The sequence below is a fragment of the Lutra lutra genome, chromosome 6 (assembly GCF_902655055.1).
Source record: "Lutra lutra chromosome 6, mLutLut1.2, whole genome shotgun sequence".
Classification (NCBI taxonomy): domain Eukaryota; kingdom Metazoa; phylum Chordata; class Mammalia; order Carnivora; family Mustelidae; genus Lutra; species Lutra lutra.
Window position 1 is genome coordinate 93,812,640 of NC_062283.1, and position 16,837 is coordinate 93,829,476.

Consider the following 16,837-nt stretch of genomic DNA (forward strand, 5'->3'; position numbering starts at 1 on the left):
AGGAGCAAGGGCCTTAACTGTTTGGCCTGTGATCTATATCCCTCAAATGCACAAAACTACCTGTAGGCCAGAGAATAAGTCACAACCTTTGCAGATCCACGTGCTACTTAATGTTTCAAATGAATGGTTTCCAAGTACTGATGAGGCCATTAGAACCATAACTTGACTCTTAGAACTTCCCCTCGATTCACTTTGGTGAGTTAAAATTCTCACTCTTGAAGACAAACACTCCTTAGGAATTCAAGGAGAATTTGAGTGACAGGGATATTTCATAAAGGGAAAAGATAAATGAATCGACATATCAAATCCTCTAAGATAATAAGAGCTCAATAGATGCTTTCCTGATGAACTTTGTCCGTTGGTAGAGATGAATGATCGTTTCTTTGGTTTTCTCCATGTTCCAGTTCATGATTCCGGAATTACAAGAAGTTGCATATGGTGGCTGAGGACTATTTTGCAATATTAATTTGCATTTTTCTAAATTTGTGTATGTGTAACTTTATACAGTAAGCTGTTTCTTTACATTGGCTATTAAAATATGAACATCAACTGCTGGAATCATGAATAATTTAATTTTTATAAAAATGTGTAAAAGTATTTATGAAACAAATCAGATAAGCATTTTCAACTTTATTTTTAAATTTTATTTAAAAGTTTAATAATTATCATTTGTATTTTAATCTTAGATAATTTTTAATATTTGGTCTTAGAAGTATGAAAATAACTAAACATTTTTACATTCATTTGAATCTTTGTAATTTGATGAAAACTTTCAAATTGTGTATACTTTGATTAAACTTACATTTTACTTTTAATTAATGCCTTAGATTAATACTGTCAGTAGAGCTTAAATTTTGTGAAAATTCCATTATAACAACATATTCAATGAATTTGCTGAAATGAAGGCAGGAAAATAAAATTTTGGAATATTTATATTTATATTATATTAAATAATATAATTTTATAATTAAAAATTTATAATTTATAAATCTATAAGCCTTTATTTTATTATACCATCACATATTTTTTATTTTGTTTTATAAAATATATATCTAACAATCTAGGAGGATAGAGCATATTTAATATTTTACTAGCTTAATTTGTAATTTTTAAATACTTCTGTGGATGGATTTCTGATCCATTAGACCTTTGGTTCTGACCTTTCTAGATCTTTGTAGCTACAAGAATTCCAAGAGAAGATGTGCCCTGTTCTTAGGTGTAGAGTCACACTTACTATTTGAAGAGTCTCAGCATAAATTCTCCAGACCCAGATGCCTGATGTAGTTTATATGTTTGTCATGGCACTATTTCAGAAGATATCTCCAAGTCAGTCTTGAATTTATACCACTCAACTGCCCAGCAAAAAAAAATTAGTTAAAACACGCATTTAAGGGGCGCCTGGGTGGCTCATTGGGTTAAAGCCTCTGCCTTCAGCTCAGGTCATGATCCCAGGGTCCTGGGATCAAGCCCCGCATTGGGTTGTCTGCTCAGCAGGGAGCCTGCTTCCCTCTCTCTCTCTCTGCCTGCCTCTCTGCCTACTTGTGATCTCTCTCTGTCAAATAAATAAATAAAATCTTTAAAAAAAAATACGCATTTAAAAAAAAAAAAAACCTCAGAGGATTTGGAATTCACAGGACTTTCCTTTCGATTTACTCTAAAGTACCTGTTAGACGTGATTGTAACTAAAGGAAAGTATCCTATCTCTTCCTTTCTGTTGTTTCCCTCCATTCTCTCAGCAAGCAATCTTAGAGGTTTTTGGGAGAAGAGAAGAAGAAATGGGTACCCAGATGGGTTGCGACAGTAACAGAGCCTCGCTGTGTAACTGCCAGCTTATCTCCAGGTTCTACTGAAATAACATGTGCACACACACACAATTTTCATGTATTATAATTAAAAATATAAACCTATAAAATACAATACATTTAACTGGAGTCAAGACCATTCTACCCCTTTGGGGGATTTAAAAGGGTATTTACATGTTTGTTTTTGAAACTTGAAAGAAGGTTGGGGCACCTGGGTAGCTCAGTAGTTTAAGTATCCGACTCTCCATTTCTGCTCAGGTCGTGATCTCAGGGCCCTGAGTGCTTAAGATTCTCTTTCTCCCTCTCCCTGGGCCCCTCTCCCCTACTCCCACCCTCTCTTACACATGTGCATGTGCTCTCTCTCTTAAAAAAAAAAATGAAACCTGGAAGGATGTCATGTTTACATTTATTGCCTCTACCGCCTTTCTGTCCTCAGTCCACTGATGATAAGACAAGAGAAAACTAGAGATCAGCAAAATGAATCATTTTCAAAACGCAATGCTAATTACAGGGTCTACATGGTTGCAACCCCTGGGAGATGAGCTTTGATTCAATTCAATCTGGCAAACATTAATTTTCAATAAAACCATGAAATGCAAAGCACCCTGCTAGGCACTGTGTAGTTATAGGATGAGAAGAATATTTCCACTTTTAAAGGGTAGAAATGGCCTGTTTGAGGTGGAGGAAGGTGAGTAGGAAAACATTTCCACAAACTAACAGAGTGTGTCCTTTGGGCTTTTTCACTCTGACATGGAGAAGCCCTCTTGTTATCCTGGCCTGTTTCTTGACTGCAAAACTAGAGCCCCAAATTTTTCTCTTCTGCTGATTATAAGTTTAAAGCACTGTCAAAGGAATAAGTATACATTGATACTGTCAGTAAGCAAGTAAGTAAGTAAATAAATAAATAAATATTTAAACTCTAGAAAGATTGCAAATTCTTAGTGATGCTGTAACAGGAAGAGCCAACAATGAGACAAGTGTCTTTGCTTAGTGAAGACCTAATTAATGTTTATAAAATGCTTTGAGAATACCAAGCACTGCAGAAGTTTAGATATTAGTATTATTATCACAGATCTTTAAGCATACATGACCTAGATATTCTTATAATCACAGCAGTTGTTCATTCCCTGGGTAATTTATAAGGAGATAAGAAAATAAACCCCACCTCTCTTCATGCTTGATTTGCCAGTTGTTCTTGTTATATGTAACTGATCCTCAAGGGAATTTAAATTTAGGCAACTATTTATTCTGTTTGATATTATTTTGGCATTTGGTAATTACTAAAGTTTTGGTACATCTGTCTTTCCCAGAAGAGAAGGCATTATATACTGCTTGGAGGATCATTGGTTTTGTAGGAACTCAGATTTGATGTTATTCTTCTGTTAAATAACACAATTTATGGAAAATTTTCCAGTTCTGAGCCACACGGATGATGCATTTCATGACCCGTGGAGTCTGTGCCACCCCAATACTGGGTATTTCACCAAAAAAAGCTGTTGGTCACGAGAAGGCTATCTTCTTTTTCATATGAAAAAAACTGACCTTTCTTATTTTCCCATTATATTCTAAAGTAACTGGAAGATATCTGGAAATTTTCAAAAATAAAAGGAAGACTGGAACAAAGGTCAGAAATTTCTTGGGAACCACTTTCTAAGACTCCCAGTGGACCTCTCAAAGAAAACAAATAAGACCCCAAAGACCCAGGAATGAGAAGGAGAGTTCCATTCGCAGTGAGGCAGATACTTTCAGAATTTCTCCATACGGCTCTCAATTCATTTTACTGATCATCGCTTTCCCGTTGTGAATTTTCACTTGTTCAGTCTCACCTTCTCAGTAAAGCCCGCTCAGCAGCCTATTGGATATTGCAAGCTACCCCTGTGTCCCCAGAGTCCCCTCACCCTGCTCTTTGTCCCCCTGGTGGTACTTACCATCCTTGACATATGATCTGCTTTTACTTACACGCTGTGTCTATGGCTTATTGTCCATCTCCTTCTGCTGGAATATAATTTTCGTAAGAGCAGGGGTCTTTGTTTCAGTTACTCATTCATCCCAAGCACTTCAAACAGTGCCTCTACATCATGGAAGTCAAATGAATATTTGTCTCATCAAATGAATATTTGTTGTATCAAGAATCAAACATCCTATATCCGTGTTTTTTTCTTGTCCTTTTTTCCCCCACTCTATCTTTTCCTTTTCATAATAGTTGACAGAGAATGCAACCCCAAACTATTCACTTTTTTCCTAACTTGTACTTTACTTCCCTCTTCAATCTCAGCTGCGCTGCAGTAAAATCTTATATACATAGCCTGCCGTCCCCTCTAAGGGTCTTTTTGGTGGGTACATATCATATTGTTGTTACTGCCTGAGAAGGCCTGAAATGATGTCCAAAGAACACAGCGTGGTCCCTGAAAATTACAGGCCAGGTAAATGGAAATGCCTGGGTCAGATTTATTAGAAAGCTCTTCCATATATTGATTATTTTATCTGAGAATTAGTTGTTTTTTCTCTAGGGCGATAGACCATGTCTTTTTAAAAAAATTTTTATTTATTTTAAATTTCTTTTCAGGGTTCCAGAATTCATTGTTTATGCACCACACCCAGTACTCTGTGCAATACGTGCCCTCCGTAATACCCACCACCAGGCTCGCCCACCCTCCAACCACCCCACCCCTAGACCATGTCTTTTTAAAGCAATTTTCTGATATCACAAATTCCTTTGTAGAACTAATTTTCCACGTAAGGATAGAATTCAAGGCTAATACAGTTTACCTTACACTGTGCCCTTTTTCTAGCTACACTGAATAGATGAGCAGGCCCAGCGGTAGTTTGGTTCATCAAAGGTCTATAAATTATATTCAGATATTTTGGGGTCAGCAAAACCAAAAGTGTGGTTTACCTCAAGTTCTTTTACCCCTAATCCTTAAATCCATAGATATTTCAAAGTAAACTTCATTCATATGTTTCCCATTCACGTGCCCTCAGTTCTTCATAGTTGGGGAGAGGTAGGGCCAGGCCTGAAGGTGTTGTCTTAGGAACGGCTTCCTTCTTCATTACCACAAACAGATCATTCATTAGCCACAGACCCAGCTCCTTGGCAGAAGTCCACCCCTATATCCTTTCCAGTTCCCTTTTAATTGAAGCTCCAACCTCAGCAAGCATCAGTGATAGCTGCCAAAGAAAGTGAAGTGGAAAAACAAAGCTGCATTTTCTATCATAGAGAACCAGAATCCTAGCATCTTAAAACTTGGGAAGTGTTTCTAAAGACCATCTGGTCCATGCACCATGTGATACCTCAGTTCCCTGAACAATATCTTGGCAAATCCCTTTTAGTCTTTACTTGAGCATCTCCAGTGATGGAGCTGCAACAGTGGACCAAGGCCATGGGGTGTTCAGCTGAGGGAAGACTCTCATAAGGAATGAAAACTTTTGCTTTTTCCTGCAGTTCAAATCTCCCAGACTGTTCATCCATTCTGCAGGACTCAATACCTGCTGTCTCTGTTCTCTTCATGTTCTCTTCTAAGGGGATCTCACTCCTCCCCATGACTTCAGTCTGTGTTATATGTGGGTCATTCCAAGTCTATACTTCCTGGCCCAACTTCCAAGGGGTATCACACTCAACATTTGACACAAGGACCTTGAGATGAACATACTGAAACAAATTCATCATGTTAACCCCTCCTCTCGTCTTATTGTTCCCCTCTGTTGCCACTTCAGTAGTGGCAGAAGCATCTGAAAGCTGTTTCTACCACATGCTTCACAGTTAGTTGATGAGTCCCATTGCATGTACCTCCAGAGTAGCTCCCAAAGCTGCCCCAGCCTCCTCATCTCCACCATACCGGCTTTAGTTCAAAGCTTCGTCATCAACCAGCTGAACTGAGGCAATAGGCTAGTCTCTTACCTCCCCACCTCTCCACTCCTTCCTCACCAGAACTTTCTCCGCACTGCTGCCTCGGCTACCTTCCTAGAAGAGCTGAAGCCTGTGAAGACTGCTTGCTCCATTCCTTTCTCAGAAACCACCTGTGTGTGAAGCGGTCCTGAGTCTCCAGCACCTGAGCGGGTCTCTTCTCCCTGCACTCAGAACACTTTGTCCTGACACCTAAGATTTCACTTATCACATTGTTTGGTTAATATTTATTGATTATTCCCCCCATGGGCTATGAGGCTATAAAAGGGCAGCATATGTTGTCATTGTTGTTTCCTTCATCTTTTCCTCGAGAACCTAGCATAGTCTCTGGTATTCCTGCATACTCCATAAATGTTTGCTGAGTCTACGGCCATACCACCCTGAACGCGCCCGATCTCGTCATAAATGTTTGCGGAGAAAATGGCATATGGGCCCTTTAGCATCATGCTCAGTCTCCCCAATGAGGCTTCGGCTTGTCTACATTCATTTCTACAGTTCCGTATGATTTGGCAAGAGACAGCAGAGCAGTTCAGCCAAAGTCTTGGCTTATTAGTGTTGTCCGAGCTCCATTAACTCTTTTGGCAGGTTCATTATACCATACACTGACACTTGCACTTCATGCTTACCTGACCAGAGTGTGGCTTAGCTAAGACTCGAAGTTGTTATTTTGTTCTTTGTATACAAAATTAGGATCCTTAGGTGTATCTTTAGTGAATTCCATATTGTTAACCTCAATTGGGATACAGCGTGAGCCCTGGGGAAGCCACAGTACTGAGATTTTAAGGGTCATTAAATGGGTCTATTAGAATTTAATAAAACGATTCATTTATGAAACTGTTTCAAATTGAAGTGCCTGAGTTGAAGCTTCTTTGGAGGCTCCCGCTGTGAGTAAAGTCAGTAACAAAGAAACTAATTTTTCAGAGCGGTGAGTTTTAACCACCTTGTAGCCATGTGCCGAGGGGACGGTTGATTCCTAAGGTCAAGACAGGTATTTAGATAAAACTGACCTGTGTGGTAGCAGAAGGGAAGAGCAGACAGCGATATTGGCCACTGAAAATTATCACCACATCCAGGGATGGAGAAATAGGAAATTAATGCAGTACGTATAATGAAGAGAGAGTTCTTGGACAAGGGACCTGGTGAGGAAAAGGGTTATAAGATGATATTGGCAACAGGTGGATGGTAGTTTGGGGACAAAATCACCTGTGAAGAGTAGGTGTTGCTGTTTCCCAATTTGCCTGGATTTGAGATATCTAGAGGTTCCGAGGGGTCATTGTGTGTTGGAAACATTTAGATAAAGTGGGAAAAGAAACTTTTCTGGGAGTCCAGAATCATTGTCCCAAACCCTTAAGTTCATACCAGATCATGAAGACACCACCATCTTCATCTTATCTACATGTTCCTTTATCTGAGTCATGTTGAAAAGTAAAGAAAGAACAGCAAGGAAAGTCTGTGGCAACCATCAAGAAATGTTCACCCAACTTTTTCTTTTCTTCTTCTTCTTCTTTTTTTTTTTTTTTTTCTATTTGAATCTGAACCTAAGCTACCAAACTTGTCTCTAAATTGTCTGGTCCTTTAGGAATACTGGTTAACTTCCATGAGCCTATTAAGGTTAAGATGGGGCTTTTCTGGGACTGGGTGTCCACGCAGCTCTGAGTTTCCTGTCAAAACCCTCCTTCTCTCAGTGCACTCATGCGTCAACTCTGCCTTACATCACAGAACTGCCCATCCCCTCTTTAGGAACCTCTACCCCCATGTGCCTTCTATGATAGCATCCACTGTCCTGTACTTGTACTATGTTGTTGCATTTGTCTGGAACTGGATGTTCTTTAATGGCAGGTGCATGCTCTTAGCTTCCTCACATAGTCCGCTCTTCTGGATCAGTGCCTGGCATATAGTAGGTCTCAGAAAATGTTTTGGAAAGGATGAGTGAATAATGGTGGGGTGAATACCTTTCTTTCCTATTTCTCTACTCTTCCAGTCTCGTAACACTTTCTGGAAAGGAAATAAGATTATTTTCTCTAAGTGAACTTGGGCTGGTACCTATGATCACCATTTACTTCTCTATTTCCTGCCTAAGTTCTTCAGTGGCCCGTTTTAGAACCTCATAACATCCTTATAATTTTCAAAATCCGTCTTTCCCTTTTCCAGAGCAGGACTCTGTCTGCTGGGCTTCAGGTGTGCAGCATGAGAACTTGTCCAGGCTTGCACAGTTAGCCAGCACTCTAGGTGGAGGTAGAATGCTGAGCTGACCCAATCCATCACACTTATCATACCCAGGGTCTCTCTTCATGGAGCTTTGTTAATATCTAATGAACAGATGCCTTTCGCCATGAATCGTCATTTTATTTCATAAACATATCTCAATCGAGACACTAATAACATCCCTGGCATTTCTGATGATCTTCCTTTTCAACTAAAGCAAGGGTGACTTTTTACTATTGTTTTACCATATCCATATGTCAGAAAATGAACTTGCCCTTGATGATCTAATCAGATACATTTTTTTAAATTTTTATTTGTTTGTTAGAGTGAGAGAGAGTACAGGCAGGCAGAGTGGCAGGCAGAGGCAAAGGAAGAAGGAGGCTCCCCATGGAGCAAGGAGCCCAAAGCAGGACTTGATCCCAGAACACCGGAATCATGACCTGAGCCGAAGGCAGCAGGTTAACCCACCAAGCCACAGAGGCATCCCGAGATACATTTTAACCTAGTTGTAGGGATTAGCCCTGGTGGGTGGAAATGTTTCCCCTTAAGGTAACCCCTTTCATCCTTATCAAATACATTCATTTATGTGACCTGGTAATATATTGAATTATATGTCCAAGTGCTACTCCTCACACGGCCACCATCTGTGTGCATTAGGATAAAAAGATTGATTTTAGTAAACATCCTTTTTTTTTTTTAAGATTTTATTTATTTATTTGACAGAGAGATCACAAGTAGGCAGAGAGAGAGAGAGAGAGAGGAGGAAGCAGGCTCTCTGCCGAGCAGAGAGCCCGATGCGGACTCGATCCCAGGACCCCTGAGATCATGACCTGAGCCGAAGGCAGAGGCTTAACCCACTGAGCCACCCAGGCGCCCCAACATCCTTTCTATTATCTACCCTGCTGCCACACTCTGTTTCTGGAGGCAGCTCTTCTAAGAGATGCAGACACGTGAGCCACCTCGAAAGGCCGCTGAACCAGATGACCTCTCCAGTTTTCCTTGGTTTTGTCATTCTGTGAAAAGGGTTTAGTATAAGTGATTTAAGAAGTTAGTCAGAATAGAATTCTCTGTTCAATGGTCTTGAAATTTTTCTCTTGAATTCCACGAGTAATTCCCGAGATTGGCCATGGAAATACATAGCACAGTGCCTGCACTTAATACGCCCCATAAATAGAAGTCCCCTCAAAGAGGATAAGATAGGAATCTTATGGCAATGATAAGATAAAATTTCTCTATAGCTAATGATGTTCATTTATTATCATATAATAGGTGAGAAGCTAGCGTCAAACTCTTGTCTAAAGCTTCAAGAAAAATGCTCGGGTGGAAATCTTGTATTTTTAGCAACACCAAATTTATATATATTCCTAACATAAAAAATTAATGAAATTCCTTAAAAGTTTATATAACAGGTAAGAGATTTATCCTTGGAGTAGAAGTCAACTCTCCCTTATTTATTTTTAGCATTTCCCCTCACTTGCACCTAATGTAAACCACTTTGCTTAAACTCAGAATTTGACTGCTAATATTCACACATATGGCAAATGTGAACTAATCAAACCACAGATATTTTGCTGCATTCCACGGTGTCTCATTATTTGTTTAATTTGCAGCTATAGCAACTAGACTCCACCACTTCCAGCTTTCACACAGACCTACGGTCCGATCAGCTCGGTTGAACTTGGCACTGGCCACAGTGCTCAATTGAAAACATATGCGCACCCCACTCCCACATTTCTTAACCTGGTTTTCACACTGGGTAGATATGAATATCTGCATAAAAATATGAAAAGCCACCTTCTGCAAGGATAGTAGGCCATGAAAAGGTGTTGTGACCTTCTTTTCTGTAACATTTCAAATCTGAAAGTTTTCTTGGCATGCTATTGCAAAGCCCATCTGACTTTGAAGCAGGCTGCCTCTCCATGGAAGGCTCGCTCCAGCAATGACTAATGGGTTGACCTGGTGCCATGCTAGTGCGGCTCCACGCATGCTGCTCTGCACAAGACGAGCATTTGGAAATGACCTTGAAAGGGAATTTTGCCAAGTTAATGAAATATAGGCTTTCAAGGAGTGCCATTGCACAAGCGATTTCCAGAAGGGTATCCGTAGCATTGTTGAATCCTGGCTCCTTACTTTGGTATTGCTTTACTGTGAGTGTTTAACACACAAAAAGAATGATGCTCCCTCTTGATTTTATGAGTTGCACTTTGTAACAGGTTGGAAACATTAGGTAATGGTGAAAATTGGTGTTGTTTCTCCTAGGTGAGTTTGTTTCAAGCTTTCGCTGGAGGAAAGGAGGATGCTCAAAATAAGGACATGGGAGTTTAAAATGAAGGGTAGACTGAGGGGTGCCTGGGAGGCTCAGTCAATTAAGCATCCAGACTCTTGATTTCGGCTCGAGTCATGATCTCAGGGTCGTGAGCTCAAGCCCCGTGTCTGGCCCCATGATCATCAGAGAGTCGCTTGAGATTCTCTCCCTTTCCCTCTTCCCCTCCTGACCCCCCTCTAAAATAAATAAGTAAATCTTTAAAAAAAAAAAAAAAAAGGAAGTTTAGCTGCAGATGGAAGTGAAGGTGGTGTTAGTGTGTAAAGAAAACGTGGTAGGAAGAGGTAACTCTCTCTATGCAGTTTACTGCCCAGTTGATGTGATTCCTAATCAGCAGATTTAGGCTCTTGGAGGAGAACGTTCCTTTATCTTGGTACGCATACCCCTGTACTAGTCTATTGTCATTGTTTAAAAATGCTCGTCGGCTTTGACATCAGCTGTTGCTATATGGCTTTCCATTTTAGTGACTGATGTATTTCTGTTGGTGCACAGTCTTTTTTTGATTGCACTCCTCATGCTGGTGAAGTTGGCTGACATTTCAGGATCTGGATAACGAAGCTGTGCTTTAACCTTATTTGGAAGTCAGAGATCAGGCTCCTAGATTCCTATGATTTGGAAAGGTTCCCTCCCCAGGTTCCCTTCCTGTGACCTCGCCTCTGCTGTCACGAGTAGCAGAGACAGTCCAAGGTCAGGGTGGGCTGTTGGGATAATAGTGAAGAACAAGTCATAGTCTCTTAATTCATTTTTAATTAATTATCTTTATTCCTTATTAGTTTGCTCTCAGATTTTTATACAGGATTAGATTAAATATTTCTTAAAAAAAAAAAAAAGAGTGAAAAGAGTCAGCCTGTCTAGAATCCTCTGATGAGACCGTTAAAGACCTCTGGCCATTCTTATTTTTAAACTGCTGATATTCCTCACTAAGTAATCCTGGGAAACAAACATCTATAAGATCAGGGCAACATACTGTCAATGGCAACTTCCCAGAACATTCCTTTTTACTTCATCTGAGATTTTTTTCAATAAGTAATTTGATATTTCTGTAAGTTTAAACTGGAATCACTAAAGTGAAGGTATTTTTCCCTTATAAGCTCTTCATTTTATTGAGTTACATAAGTAATCCATGCAACTAAGCTGAAAGTCTAAATTACAAAATATTGTTGTCAAAAACTGTTCACATTTTATGCATCAACTTACATTAAAACCCATAACATATTTGCAAAACAGGTTTATATGCAGTAATTTATATTGAAAACCAGCATGGTGATTTTTCATTAGATTTTGCTGAGGCTTATATGTTGAGTTATTCACTTGTGAATTTCTTTTTCCCTAGTTGCTTGTGTGTAGTAAGTTTGCTTGAAAAGTTCTGGCGTAGGAAATTCAGAAAGATGCCATTATCTTGCCCTATTTCCTTTATCTGTATTTAGGTAATTTGCTTTAAACTGCAGTACCTGGGCACCTGGGTGGCTCAGTGGGTTAAGCCTCTGCCTTCGGCTCAGGTCATGATCTCAGGGTCCTGGGATCGAGTCCCACATCGGGCTCTCTGCTCAGCAAGAAGCCTGCTTCCCTCTCTCTCTCTCTCTCTGCCTTCCTCTCCGTCTACTTGTGATCTCTCTCTGTCAAATAAATAAATAAAATCTTTAAAAAAAAAAAAACTGCAGTACCAGACCTCTTTTTTTTTTTTTTTTACTTTTAAATGTTTTTATTGGAGAACCCATTTTCTTTTTTTTTAAGATTTTATATATTTATTTGATAGACAGAGATCACAAGTAGTCATAGAGGCAGGCAGAGAGAGAGAAGGACACAGGCTCCCCGCTGAGCAGAGAGCCCAATGCGGGGCTCGATTCCAGGACCCTGAGACCATGACCCAAGCCGAAGGCAGAGGCTTTAACCCACTGAGCCACCCAGGTGCCCCTGGAGAACACATTTTCCCAAATAATCTTCATCCCTAACTTAAAGCCCCATCATATTAATATGACTGATTTTTAACGTATTTCCTCAAACACTTACCCACTGCTTAAATAAAGAAGGAATGAAAAAAAGAGAGAAAGACTGAAGAAGGGTTAAAAAAAAAAAAAAAAGGAGGCAAAGGCAGCAGGAAGCATCAATCCTAAGGAACACCAGCATTTTTGATACTTAATATCATAGATCACAGCTCACAGGAACTAAGAGACAGAATGAAAAAAGAAGGCCCGGGCCAATGAGCTTCTGATGCCCTGAGAAACCTTGTGCCCTTGCATCCTGCTGAGTTTGGCACTCAGCACTGCCTTTCTCTTCCTGATGATATTTTTCTTTTATCCATTCGGTAAACATTTTAGATACAAAGAGGTAAGGAGCTTATCATTATTCAAGACCACCAGATAATACCTTCACCTTTAAACTATATTCAGTCTCATCATCCTGTTTTTTAGAATCATATGAGATTATTTATGTGTATGTGAATAGAATGTAATTTCATATATATATATATATATATATATATATATATATGTATGTATATAAACACTTCATTCTGTATCCTTGCACAGCTCCTTCTAATTGAACAGGAGCCTTCTTTCCAAAGTCCCAGGTAGGGACCTTCTCATCCTTTATTCTACATAATTACATAATGGCACTTTGCCCTCTGCTTCTTTGTCTCGTTGTAAAATATCTCTCAAACATTGTCTGTGTACCTTTTTATATATATTTACTAGCACACATGGTCGAAAGAAATATCCTGTATTAGTCAGGGTTGTCCAGAGAAACAGAATCAGTAGGATGAGTGTGTGTGTACATGTGAGCTCATGTGTGTCTGTGTGTACGTACATATAAGGAATTGGATCATGTGATTATGGAGACTGAAAAGTCCCGAGATCTGCAGTCAACAAGCTGCAGACCCAGGAGAGCCAATGGGATGGTTCCAGTCCAAGCCCAAAGCCCTGAGAAGCAGGAAAGCTGACGGCAGAGGTTCTAGTCCAAGTCTGAGTCCAAAGGGCAGGAGAAAACCCATGTCTTAGACTGAAGACAGGCGAAGAGAGTAGATTCTCCGATCTTCATCCTGAGATTCTATTTAGGCCGTCAGTGAATTAGATGACATCAATGGGGAACCAATCTGCTTTACTCAGCCTACTAGCTCAAAATACTAGCCCAGAAACACTCTCACAAACACATCCAGAATAATGTCTAACCAAATACCTGGGTACTGTGTGGCCCAGTTGGGTTGACACATAAAATCGACCTTGACAGATCCCCATTAAAAATTCCTCTCTTCCTTGAAAGTCAACTCCATTTGTTAGAGATCTGAATAATGCTGTTCTATTTCCAGTAAAGTTGCACTAAGGTTGGTCAAGCCTGATTGGCCCAAGTCTCACGCTCAGAGGTTCTGATGGACTCAGTCCGAGATGGGGCCCATGCACCATCTGTATTCTTCATAATGTTTGCCCCACGTGGATGGGGAAGCACAGCCAACTTTGAGAATCCTTGCATTCATTGGTCCATAGGCTTCCTTGGGGTTCAATGAAAGTGGTTAGGAAGGACGCAAAGAGGGAAATCACCCTGGCAGTGCCTGGACCTGAGCTAAGTAAAGGATGTGGCAAAGAGACAGTCCCCGGCCAACACACATAACCAGGCCGACTTAACCATTACAGGGCCAGTTACAAGGTGGCATCTCTAACTCTTTTTCGACTGGGATAATACTGGCACCATCCCAAGATTGTAGGAAGAAGAATCAATATTAGCATTTCTTAAAAGATTAAAAGCATAATACATGTGTCAATTATCATTAATCCTGGAAAACATTTATGGAGTTAAATGGTCTGTAACTAATTAGAGGTGGCAGTTAACAGGGGATATGAGTTTTCCTCCGAGTTATACGAAACAAAATATAAATCTTTTTTTTTTTAAAGATTTTTATTATTTATTTGACAGAGAGAAATCACAAGTAAGCAGAGAGGCAGGCAGAGAGAGAGGAGGAAGCAGGCTCCCTGCTGAGCAGAAAGCCCGATGTGGGGCTCGAACCCAGGACCTGGGATCATGACCTGAGCCGAAGGCAGCGGCTTAACCCACTGAGCCACCCAGGCGCCCCCAAAATATAAATCTTTTTACGTAACTCTATTTCCTACAGAAAGGACTTTTGCTTATCAGTGGGATTTTTAAAGTTTTATTTTATTTTCTTGCATTTCATTCCTTTTCCATAAATTCTATAAGCAGAATTACAATGAGGTGAGTCACAGTCTTTAACACTTTTTTGGAGCTTCTTCTGCAATGCAGCTTGGAATACATAGGATTTTTTTTTTTTTTTTTAAGCTGTGTTTGGGAAACACAGGGAGGGGAGGGTGAAGAGAGGGTGGAAAGAGGAAGGAAAAAAGGAGGCTTTAGATTTTACTTTAGATTACATTTTTTTAAAATTACAACATTATAAGGTTAAAACTTCCATGGTTTCTCATCAGTGGGTTATAGGCAGCCCTGAAGTACAAATGGTTTGAGTTTTAGAAGTTCATTCATTAGCTAGTCATTTGGAACTGAGAATATATTTTACCACAAAAATTTTGTTATGTAAGTGGTAATTAATTTTCAAAGCTAGCTCATAATCTGCCCTCATTCTGTTTTGAAACTGAATTGTGCATTTACATTTGTGCATTTACAGTGATAAATAGATTCTATTGTTGAAAATGTGTAGATCAAAAGTACATCAAAGCAATAAAATCCATTTTTGAGTCCCTTCAAACTTTTCACTTGAATGTGGGTGCTGGAGGGAAAGCAGATTTAATCTGAGGAGCCCACGGGTGTTCAGAAGGTCTAATGCTGCTATTTGAGAGCTCCAGTCAGAAGAGCAGGAAGCAGTCTGTCTGGAGAGTCTCTGAAGCCACACATATGCTTCAAGGTGGTCTCCAAAAAGGAACACGCTTGGACCACATTAGTAAGTCCTCAATAAAAAATGTCTTCTTCCCTTTGTACCACAAATACTGATGGAACATGTACTATGTGTGATACACCCCTTATCACTTATGCTAGGAGGAAATAAGCAGAACCCCTCTCCTTGTGGAACTTAAACTCTAGTGGGGGAGAGAATGAAATAATTGTACAAGTAGAAGACCTGTGATTCATCCATCTTTATGAAATATCACAGTATGAATATTAAAGTCAATACATCTGTACAAGGAATAATGGAAATTTGTATAGGATACACCTGGGGATAGGAAGGCAAAATCTTTGTTAAATACCTGCCATCGGCCAGCCACTTTAATTCTGCTATCTCATTTTACTTTTGGAATGACTCTGAGGACTAGGGACTGTTATCACTATCTCACAGACGAGGAGCTGAGTCTCAGAAGTTAAAAATGTGGCCAATTTCTCCATTTTGTAGTAATATCTGTCCATGCCTTCTGCCTATTTTTAGGCAGAAGAGCCTGAGTGCAAGTCAAGCTTATATGACTCCAGGCACTTTTTGCCAGTCTGAATAGCTGTTCTATCAAATCACCCTGGAGATATAGCCAATTAGTTTACTCAATACTTTTAATATAACTATCTATACAGTAACCTCCTAAAATTTAATAGTGAAAACAGTGTTGTATCCCCTGATGCTGGCAGGCTCCTTTCTGTTAATGCGAGCTGTTTCTACTTCTCCTCTGATGCCACATTTAGTGCTTTCGTGCACTACATAGATCCTCACCATAAGGAAGGGACATTAATCGGAAATGCAGAAAATTTTTTTGAAGTAACACTTCATTCTAATACATATAAATTTAAACCTGTCTTTGTCATACCTAAATGTGAGACCTGAAACCATAAAAATCCTAGAAGAAATGATAGGCAGTAACCTCTTTGACATTTGCCTTAGTCACTTTTTTCTAGATATATTTCCCAAGGCAAGGGAAACAAAAACAAAAATAAATTCCTGGGACTACATCAAAATAAAAAGCTCCTGGTGCCTGGGTGGCTCAGTCAATTAAGCATGTGCCTTTGACTCAAGTCATGATCCCAGGGTCCTGGAATCGAGTCCCACATTGGGCTCTGCTCAGCAGGGAGCCTGCTTCTCTCTCTCCCTCTGCCTGTCCCTCTCCCTTCTTGTGCTCTCTCTCTCTCTCTCTCTCTCCCCCCCTCTCTGTCAAATAACAAATAAAATCTCTAAAATCGTTTTTAAAATACAAAAATAAAATAAAAAGCTTCTGCAGAGCAAAGGAAACAACAAAACTAAAGGATAATCTACTGAATGGGAGAAGATATTTGCCAATGACATAAACAATAAAATATTAGTATCCAAGACGTATAAAGAACTTATAAAACTCAACACCCAAAAGAAGTCATCCAAATAAAAATGGGCAGAAGGCATGAACAGACATTTCTAAAAAAAAAAAAAAAAACCATCCAGATGACAAACAAACATGAAAAGATATTCATCATCACTTACCATCAGGGAAATGAAAATCAAAACTACAATGAGATCTCACCTCACACCTGTCAGAATGGCTAAAATCAACAACACAAGAAATAACAGGTGTTGGTGAAAATGTGATGAAAAAGGAATCCTCATGCACTGTTGGTGGGAATGCAAACTGGTGCAGCCACTGTGGAAAAGAGTATGGGGGTTCCTCACAAAGTTAAAAATAGAACTGTCCTATGATC

At 39.7% G+C, this 16,837-nt stretch overlaps 1 protein-coding gene across 7 annotated transcripts in view; it reads left to right on the forward strand.

The window, feature by feature from the left end:
• AIG1 (androgen induced 1) overlaps window positions 1-16,837 on the forward strand; it is a 265,961-nt gene that overhangs the window by 92,947 nt on the left and 156,177 nt on the right. The window contains exon 4 of one of the 7 annotated variants that reach the window (XM_047734174.1): window positions 1,737-1,865. The exons of 5 other annotated variants lie outside the window; for them this stretch is intronic. In XM_047734174.1, the coding sequence (XP_047590130.1) occupies window positions 1,737-1,850 (114 nt within the window). In that variant the 3' untranslated portion in view covers window positions 1,851-1,865. Of the gene's footprint in view, window positions 1-404; window positions 462-1,736; window positions 1,866-16,837 lie in introns of those variants that run through there. One more of the 7 variants, XM_047734175.1, reaches the window with a different exon arrangement.